The sequence below is a fragment of the Alligator sinensis genome, unplaced genomic scaffold (genome assembly GCF_000455745.1).
Source record: "Alligator sinensis unplaced genomic scaffold, ASM45574v1 scaffold1411_1, whole genome shotgun sequence".
NCBI lineage: Eukaryota > Metazoa > Chordata > Crocodylia > Alligatoridae > Alligator > Alligator sinensis.
The window spans coordinates 370802-380288 of record NW_005842963.1 but is presented as its reverse complement, the minus strand read 5'-3'; the positions used below and the strand labels follow the sequence as shown (position 1 = coordinate 380288).

Here is a 9487-nt window from a genome sequence, read left to right as displayed (position 1 = left end):
CCGCTTCTCCCCGCACCGCTGCCACTTCCCGCAGCTGCACTGCTGCTCCCCCTGTTGCTCCCCATGCTCCTGCTGCTTCCCATAGCCCCTCCACCAGCCCTACTTCCATCCACCCCCTCCGACCTCTGTCCTCAATCCCAGCCCCCTGGACTCCTGACCATCACCCCTGACCCATTGGATCTCCCTGTACAGCTCCCGTGATCCCCCTCCTAGCTCCCCTCACTTCAACCTCAGCCCCAATCCCCTTAAGCCCCATCCCAGTCCCTCTTCTCCACCAGCTTCTTTGCCCTCAGCCCCCCAATCCCCCTGACTTCTAACGCAGCCCCCCCTGCCCTTCCCATCATCCCGGAAATGAGGCAGAGAATCCCCTCTTGCCAACGGAGGGGAGTTAGGGGGGTCCTGTACCCAAGTGGAAAAGGAGTCTCTGATAGCCAGTGGGAGGACTGGAGGAGTCCTATGGCAAGAGGAGCAGCGGGTTCCCAATCCAAAGTGGGTCCCCATGCTGTGTGGGGACAGCAGGAAACAGGAGGGATTCTCTTTTACTATTCTGTCAGATTTTTTGCGGAAATTCAGAAACTTAAAAGGCATTTTCAATATTCTGCACACCAAATACCACTAGTTGGCATTTTCTGTCCAACTGCAGTCTGAAGTATTTGGCACAGCTGTTCGATGATTACTTGGCTCTTCCCATCTCTGAGGTGTCCTGCCTCCTGAGCTCTAAGACTGACTCCTGCCAGGCAGGACTCCTGTCTGGGCACAGACACATTTGAGTTTGTGACTGAGACTGGAATGAACTGTCCACAATAAGACACCCCTCACATTGGCCAAGGAAGGAGCAAGGAAACCCATACACAGTATTTCCCAGAAGGCAGAGGGGGTCAGAAAGGCATCTGTGGGGGACAGCACAGAGCAGAAAATCAGCAGAGACATCCCACCAAGAAGAGCCAATCCCTTCAACCCGGTGAAAGAAGGGAGGGCTTTCCCTAGTCCCCGCATCACTCCTGATGCCCATGAATCTTCCTGAAGCCTGCATCCCTCAGCATTTTCCTGCTCTCTCCATCCCCAGGACCTGACAAGAGATGGAAAGACCATGGCCTCTGTGTCCCAAACAATGAAGCCAGAGCCACCAGGTGTGATCAATCCCAGTGATGGCAGAGCATGGGGCAGTCGCTTCCCAAGGGGCAGTGACAGAAACAGCAGGACCCTGAGCAGCCTTCCCGTGTCCCTCCACAGCCCCTATGGCAAAGGCTTTGCTCCCCATTGCTGTCTCTGGGCGTGGATAGGGCCTGCTCAGAAGTCTTATGTCCTGCTCCTACCCCTGGGGAGGCAAAGTAGCCTTTGCTGGGAAGGCTGTGCTTTGTTGGCTGCTGTCTCTGACCTCTGCAACCTCAGCACCCAGGGCTGTAGTCTCTGGGTCATGACCTTCCTGCCTGGGCTGGGAGCAACCCTCAGTGGCAGAACCCAGGATACAGGCCAAGCTACCTCTGTCTGAACACACTTCCCTGACTTCTATATATTGGAAGGGCTCCCTTCCTGTGCTTCTCCCTCCCTGGAGTCAGCAGTGGTGGGGCCAGTATCTCCTTGCAGAGGTTGGGTGCCCTGGGTGTTGCAGGGGTCTCTGGGGCAGCAAGCAGCAGAACATGCATCTCCACAACAATCATGGAGCCAAATGGCTTTGGCATTAGCAGGGGGACCTTAGCATTGATAGTGAAAAATTACAACACGCTGCATTTTACCCAGAAGATGTCTTCATACTTTCCCCACCCTTCCGCAGGAAAGATCTCCCACAAGTGGCACCTCCTTTACTTCTGCTGCCCCATTTCACCCCAAAAAGAGCCTCCACTGTCCCCTGAACAGATGTTCCTTCAGGGTCCTGGCTGCACAGCAAGGCATAGGAGTGAGGTCTTGAGTGTGATGAACTGCTACCAACGCTACCAGCTTCTTTGCCCTCAGCCCCCCAATCCCCCTGACTTCTAACGCAGCCCCCCCTGCCCTTCCCATCATCCCGGAAATGAGGCAGAGAATCCCCTCTTGCCAACGGAGGGGAGTTAGGGGGGTCCTGTACCCAAGTGGAAAAGGAGTCTCTGATAGCCAGTGGGAGGACTGGAGGAGTCCTATGGCAAGAGGAGCAGCGGGTTCCCAATCCAAAGTGGGTCCCCATGCTGTGTGGGGACAGCAGGAAACAGGAGGGATTCTCTTTTACTATTCTGTCAGATTTTTTGCGGAAATTCAGAAACTTAAAAGGCATTTTCAATATTCTGCACACCAAATACCACTAGTTGGCATTTTCTGTCCAACTGCAGTCTGAAGTATTTGGCACAGCTGTTCGATGATTACTTGGCTCTTCCCATCTCTGAGGTGTCCTGCCTCCTGAGCTCTAAGACTGACTCCTGCCAGGCAGGACTCCTGTCTGGGCACAGACACATTTGAGTTTGTGACTGAGACTGGAATGAACTGTCCACAATAAGACACCCCTCACATTGGCCAAGGAAGGAGCAAGGAAACCCATACACAGTATTTCCCAGAAGGCAGAGGGGGTCAGAAAGGCATCTGTGGGGGACAGCACAGAGCAGAAAATCAGCAGAGACATCCCACCAAGAAGAGCCAATCCCTTCAACCCGGTGAAAGAAGGGAGGGCTTTCCCTAGTCCCCGCATCACTCCTGATGCCCATGAATCTTCCTGAAGCCTGCATCCCTCAGCATTTTCCTGCTCTCTCCATCCCCAGGACCTGACAAGAGATGGAAAGACCATGGCCTCTGTGTCCCAAACAATGAAGCCAGAGCCACCAGGTGTGATCAATCCCAGTGATGGCAGAGCATGGGGCAGTCGCTTCCCAAGGGGCAGTGACAGAAACAGCAGGACCCTGAGCAGCCTTCCCGTGTCCCTCCACAGCCCCTATGGCAAAGGCTTTGCTCCCCATTGCTGTCTCTGGGCGTGGATAGGGCCTGCTCAGAAGTCTTATGTCCTGCTCCTACCCCTGGGGAGGCAAAGTAGCCTTTGCTGGGAAGGCTGTGCTTTGTTGGCTGCTGTCTCTGACCTCTGCAACCTCAGCACCCAGGGCTGTAGTCTCTGGGTCATGACCTTCCTGCCTGGGCTGGGAGCAACCCTCAGTGGCAGAACCCAGGATACAGGCCAAGCTACCTCTGTCTGAACACACTTCCCTGACTTCTATATATTGGAAGGGCTCCCTTCCTGTGCTTCTCCCTCCCTGGAGTCAGCAGTGGTGGGGCCAGTATCTCCTTGCAGAGGTTGGGTGCCCTGGGTGTTGCAGGGGTCTCTGGGGCAGCAAGCAGCAGAACATGCATCTCCACAACAATCATGGAGCCAAATGGCTTTGGCATTAGCAGGGGGACCTTAGCATTGATAGTGAAAAATTACAACACGCTGCATTTTACCCAGAAGATGTCTTCATACTTTCCCCACCCTTCCGCAGGAAAGATCTCCCACAAGTGGCACCTCCTTTACTTCTGCTGCCCCATTTCACCCCAAAAAGAGACTCCACTGTCCCCTGAACAGATGTTCCTTCAGGGTCCTGGCTGCACAGCAAGGCATAGGAGTGAGGTCTTGAGTGTGATGAACTGCTACCAACGCTTACCAAGAACCCCTGGATTGCAGTAAACCCTCTGGAAAGGGAAAGGGTAGGAAGTCAGATCTGCCCTGGAAAGGAGACCGGGCCCTGATCTGTTCCCATTACAGAGCTCCGGAGAGGACACAGAGACCAACCACAAGGATATCAACTTCGGTTCTGGAGCTTTACTAGAGAATGCATTACAGAAAATGAAATGAAGGGAAGGACAGGGGGATCAGCAGGCAGCCAGCAGTGCACTTTCAGAGAGGCTGCAAAGCAAAACCTGCAAAACTGGGCTTGGGGTTGCACTAGCAGCTCCTTAGACACCTGATGGGCATGAGCAGGCAAAGAAGGTTGATGTAGTGGGGAAGATAGGCAACGTCAGGGTGGGGAGCAGGGAATGCTTCTCCAGCCATAAATGTTCTCTTTCCTACATCTCAAGAGCCTCACATACCAGAAGCCTGGGAACAGGAAGGAGGACAAAGCTGGAAGGTGGCCAAGGACAGCCTCTGGGTTTCATTTGGAGATATGTGTCTTGGGGAGGGTACCCTGTTGTGAAGGTACTTGTTCCCCCCCAGGAAGAACAGATGGGTTTTAGACTTCTAGAGAATGATGGGGAATGCACAGGCTCCAAGGCTGATGCAAAGATTGTCTCCTCACTGCTTCCCCAGCTAGCCTCTGCCTGAAGTGTTTCCTCTTAGTTCCTCCCCTCAATCAAACCTTGGGGACCCGCCTCTGAGTCCTTTGGGTTCTGCTACACCATATGTGGACTGAAGGTTGGGTGAATTTTATGCAGTACACCAGCATGAGTCAGCTTTCCTGAATGCAGCCACTGGTGGGTGCTGAGCAGTTAGGCACCCCCAATCCCTTTCTGTATTGCCGGTACAATTATAGATACTCCCGGGTGTGGGTGCACTGGTGTCAGGCCAGGCTGGAGGAGTGGATGTAGCTTTTTCCAGACTCAGAGCACTGACATGGCTTCTCCCCTGTGTGGATGCACTTGTACTGGGCCAGGCTGCAAGACTGAGTGAAGCTTTTGCTACACCCCAAGCACTAATGTGGTTTCTGCCACGTGTGGATGTGCTGGTGCTGAGCCAAGTAATAAGATTGGGAGAATCTCTTCCCAAACTCCAAGCACTGATGTGGCCTCTCACCTGTGTGGATGAGCTGGTGCTGTGCAAGGTGAGAAAAGCAGGTGAAGCTTTTCCTAAAATCTGAGCACTGATGTGGCTTCTCCCTCATATGGATGTGCTGGTGTTGGCCCAGGTGGGAGGATTGGGTAAAGCTCTTCCCACACACAGAGCACTGATATGGCCTCTCCCCTGTGTGGATGAGCTGGTGCTGGGCCAAGTAACAGGGTTGGGAAAAGTACTTCCCACACTCAGATCACTTATGTGATCTCTCTCCTGTGTGGATAAGCTGGTGCTGGGCCAAGCTGGACAGCTGGGGGAAGCTTTTTCCACACTCAGAGCACTGATGTGGCTTCTCCACTGTATGGATACGCTGGTGCCGAGCCAGGCTGGAGGAGTGGGTGAAGCTTTTCCCACACTCGGAGCACTGATGTGGCTTCTCCCCCGTGTGGATGCGTTTGTGCTGGTCCAGGGTGGAGGATCGGGTGAAGCTCTTCCCACACTCTGAGCACTGATGTGGTTTCTCCCCTGTGTGGATGCGCTGGTGTTGGGCCAAGTAATAAGATCGGGAGAAGCTCTTCCCACACTCCGAGCACTGATGTGGTTTCTCCCCTGTGTGGATGCGCTGGTGCTGGGCCAAGTAATAAGATTGGGAGAAGCTCTTCCCACACTCGGAGCACTGATATGGCCTCTCCCCTGTGTGGATGCGCTGGTGCTGTGCCAGGTGGGAAGAGCAGATGAAACTCTTCCCACACTCTGAGCACTGATGTGGCTTCTCCCCTGTGTGGATGCGCTGGTGCTGGGCCAGGTGGGAGGATTTGGTAAAGCTCTGCCCACACACAGAACACAGATATGGCCTCTCCCCTGTGTGGATGCGCTGGTGCTGGGCCAAGCTCGAGGAGTGGGTGAAGCATTTCCCACACACAGAGCAGTGATATGGCTTCTCCCCTGTGTGGATGCGCTGGTGCTGGGCCAGGTAGGAGGAGTGGGTGAAGCTTTTCCCACACTCTGAGCACTGATAGGGCCTCTCCCTTGTGTGGATGAGCTGGTGCTGTGCCAGGTGGGAAAAGGAAGTGAAGCTTTTCCCACACTCAGAGCACCGATGTGGCTTTTCCTCCATGTGGCTGTGCTTGTGCTGGGTCAGGTGGGAGGACTGGGTAAAGCTCTTCCCACACACAGAGCACAGATATAGCCTCTCCCCTGTGTGGATGCGCTGATGTTTGGCCAGACTGGAGGACTGTGTGAAGCTCTTCCCACACTCATAGCACTGATGTGGCTTCTCCCTGGTGTGGACACATTGGTGCTCATCCAGATGGGAGGACTGGGTGAAGTTCTTCCCACACTCAAAGCACTGATGTGGCTTCTGCTCTGTGTGTATGAGCTGGCATTTGACTAGGGTGGAGGAGCGGGTCAAGCTCTTACCATACTCACAGTGCTGATGATACGGCTTTTCCCTTATGTGCATGAGCCTGTGCCTGACCAGGTTGGAGGGCTGTCTGAAGTTCTTCCCATTCTTGGTGCCACGGTTTGGCTGCTCCCTCCTCTGGACACACTGGTGCTGGGACAGGCCTTGCCAGCACATCAAGTTCTTTCTGCACTTGGTGCAGCGGTGTGTCTTCCTCCCTAAGTGAATGCTCCAGTGCTAAGCCAGGGAGGAGAAATAGGTGAAGGTTTTACCACATATGACACAGCAGTACTGATGGGGAACAAACCAATCTGGCTAACAGGCAGCCCCCAACCTCAACAACAAGCAACCTAGCTCCCATTCTCAGAGGCACCAGGCCTTGCAATGGACCCTTATGCAAACCGTGTTCCCTTCTTAATACACACCGCATAATCCACCTATGAGCCAAATAATATGGTTTACAGCAGCTGAGGACCATTTATCTTCAAATCTACCATTTTCATATACTTTGTCCCCTGCTTACAATGCCCCTCTGCTATCTACACTGTCAGATGGTGCAATCCCTACATGAAAGACTAAACTAACCCTGATCCAACACTGGGTCGAGGAAGAGACAGAGGCTTGTGGCACGATGCTTTAACCTCCCTGGACCTTCCATTGCTGACTTCAGAGTAGCTGTTCTTAAACCAAAATACTTTAAAAACAAACTTGAACATGGAATTGGGCAACAAGAAGTCATCCACAGGCTGGATTGCGTTAAGTACAGTTTAAATACAGACTATGGATTTTTATCTGATTACAAAGACTGGCTTCGGTGTTCCCTTTTTTGTGTGGTTGTCTTTATGTTCCTCTCTCCTACCAGCGTCCCAACTCCCATCTCCTTCCCCCGCTCTGTATTTGGTATTTAAAAGTCTCTCTCCATTTGATAATCTGGCCTGTGTGTGTCCTTTCATTGCATCTGACAAATGAGCTTGGGCTTGCAAAAATTTTCGCTGTGCTTCTCTGATTCACTTAGTTTGTAAGGTGCAAATTTATCCTGTCCTCTTCATGGCTTCAGACTAACACAGATGTCTATCAGCCAGTTGTGCTCCTCACTCCTACCATAAGGCTGCCCAGGCAGTGGCTGGGCTGGAAAGACACTGCTGGCATCAACTGTAGAGACCCTCTCTGCTCCGCAGTCTAGGCCAGGCTAGAAGGCACTTTCTGGGTTCAGCTGTAGAAACCATTGCTTCATGCTTCCTGGTGCTGGCAGGGTGTCATAGTGTACCTAGAGCATTCTTACTTGGTTTTCAGGTCTGGGCAGCTGAGGCAGCGCTTCTAGAGCTAGAGGGAGGTTTGGCTCCACGGACTCTGGCCAGGCTTTTCAGGGCCAGCAACCCTGGCTATGTGTACTTGGGAGCGAGGTCCTGCTATTGCCAGCTTGGTGCGGTTTGCAGCCTCTATCACCAGTGAAGCTTCCTCTTGTCACTCTTCAGGTCTCTCCACTGCCCACAATTCTTCCCTGCACCCCTGGCTCCTCCTCATCTCTGCCCCAGCTTCAGTCTCATGCCAAAATGAACCTGGTGCTTTACTTACCTCCAAGCTCTCCCCCTGCTTTGGAGGTCTGCCCTCCCCCTTCTCCAGTTGGCCTGGTTCAGGCATCAGGGAGGCCCTCTCTCCCATTATCTCTGGGGAAGTCCTCTGCAGCTCCAGGATTACAGGCCCTTCCTCAGAAGGCTGTTCATCGGCTCTACTAAGGGTCCCTGTGTGTGCAGGGTGGGGAAGAGAGTGCACAGGTTAGCCCTAGTGCTGCTGGCATGGGGAAAACCCTGCTATTCTCCTGTACTGGCCTGTGATGAAAGCAGTTGGAGGCTTCAGTGTGTGGAAGAGGGGGGAGAAGGAAAACTTATACTCCCAGAGCCCTTGCTAATAGACTTCCACAGGCACAAAGATGGACATGAGATCCCAACCCCTGTCCCAGCGCAGGGTGGTGATCAAAATAGTGTCAGAACCTGCAGGGCCATCGCTCCATGGGAGAGCAGCTCGAGGGACGCTGGTGCAATGTCACCATGACATGTTAAAGGGAGGGGGAGGGGACATGCAAGGTCAGTTTGCTCCAGGATGTGTGAAATGCTTCTGGGGCACTGGGAGAACAAGAACAGCTGACCAGGTGGAGCACTGAATCTATCAAAATGTGGCAGAGAGATTTCTCCACTGATGGATGGTGCCTCCTGCTGCTAGAAAGTGAAAAACCACCACTTCTTACCTGCTCCTGGGGAAGGGTTTCGTTCAGGGCACCAGCCCGAGAAACTTTCATCTGCTGACCAGTCCCAGGTCTCCTCTGCTTTAGGGGAATCTGGAACAGGACAGAGGCCTGGGTTTAACTGTAAATGAACCAGGCAAATGTCACTGGAAAAACCCATTGCCCTGACCCCAGCACCAGGCTTTTATTGGGCTCCCACGGGCATGAGAAAGGGCTTATTAGAACATTGATAGATAATCAACTAGATAACTGATTGTTACCATGGTAGCACTACAAGGCCCAACCAAGATAAAGCCTCTTTCTGCTAGAAGCGCACATTTATAATGAAAAGAGTCATCCCCCCTCCTCCCCCAGCCCAGCCACTGGGTGGGTGCTGTCCACCACAGAGATCAGTTTTGTCCTACCCCACCCACGTGCTTACATATATTGCCACCCTGTCACAGGCAGAGGCAGACATTTGAGCTTTTCATCCTGAATGCCGGACAGCTACTCAGGTGCTCAGACCCATTCCCTGGCCTACATCCAGTACTTGACCTGCCACTGGCTCCTCTGACATCTTAGACACCGAATACTGTCCTGTACAGTACGCACTGCGGGGTGTTCCACCTTAGAGCACTTGTTTTAAACCCAAGACCTCACTCCTGTCCCTGTTTTCTTTAGTTTTCCCCCAAAATCAACTAATCTATACCTGATAGCTAACCCTAATAATGGGGTGGGGGGAGGGGGTAACTGTTGCTCTGTGGGTATCAAGCCCATGATAACCTTGTACATCAAATAGGCTGGTAAGCACCTGACTTCTGGTCAGGTATGGGCTCCTCTTTGGGGACATGAGGTGGCTTGTCCCGAGACCCTGGGGTATCCCTCTGTCCTGCCTCCTTCAGAGGCTGGTCTGTAAGATGGCCCTTTGGCTGCTCCAGCCAGCAATCACCAGGTTCCTGCAATGCCCCAGGAGGCTGGTTTTCATGTGAGAAACCCTCCTCAATCTTCACGCTCACTGTGACCTGGGGATGAGATAAATGTGTTACTGCGGAGCCAGGAACAGGGTAGAAAGAAACATCCCCCACACACACGGAGGTGGGGACGGCAGCACTGAGGACTGGGGTGAAATGAACCCTCTCACCTGGAGCTTCTCGTCCTCCGC

The 9487-nt window shown here is 53.1% G+C and overlaps 1 protein-coding gene across 1 annotated transcript; it reads right to left on the bottom strand.

Moving 5' to 3' along the window:
* Nucleotides 1-2026: 2026 nt before the first annotated feature.
* On the bottom strand, nucleotides 2027-9487 carry LOC102380464 (zinc finger protein OZF-like). The gene is made up of 5 exons (XM_025192725.1): nucleotides 9467-9487; nucleotides 9137-9347; nucleotides 8350-8467; nucleotides 7680-7846; nucleotides 2027-6341 (listed from the first exon to the last, which is right to left on the bottom strand). The coding sequence occupies exons 2-5, from the start codon at nucleotides 9173-9175 to the stop codon at nucleotides 4956-4958; spliced, it is 1710 nt and encodes a 569-aa protein (XP_025048510.1). The 5' UTR covers nucleotides 9176-9347; nucleotides 9467-9487; the 3' UTR covers nucleotides 2027-4955.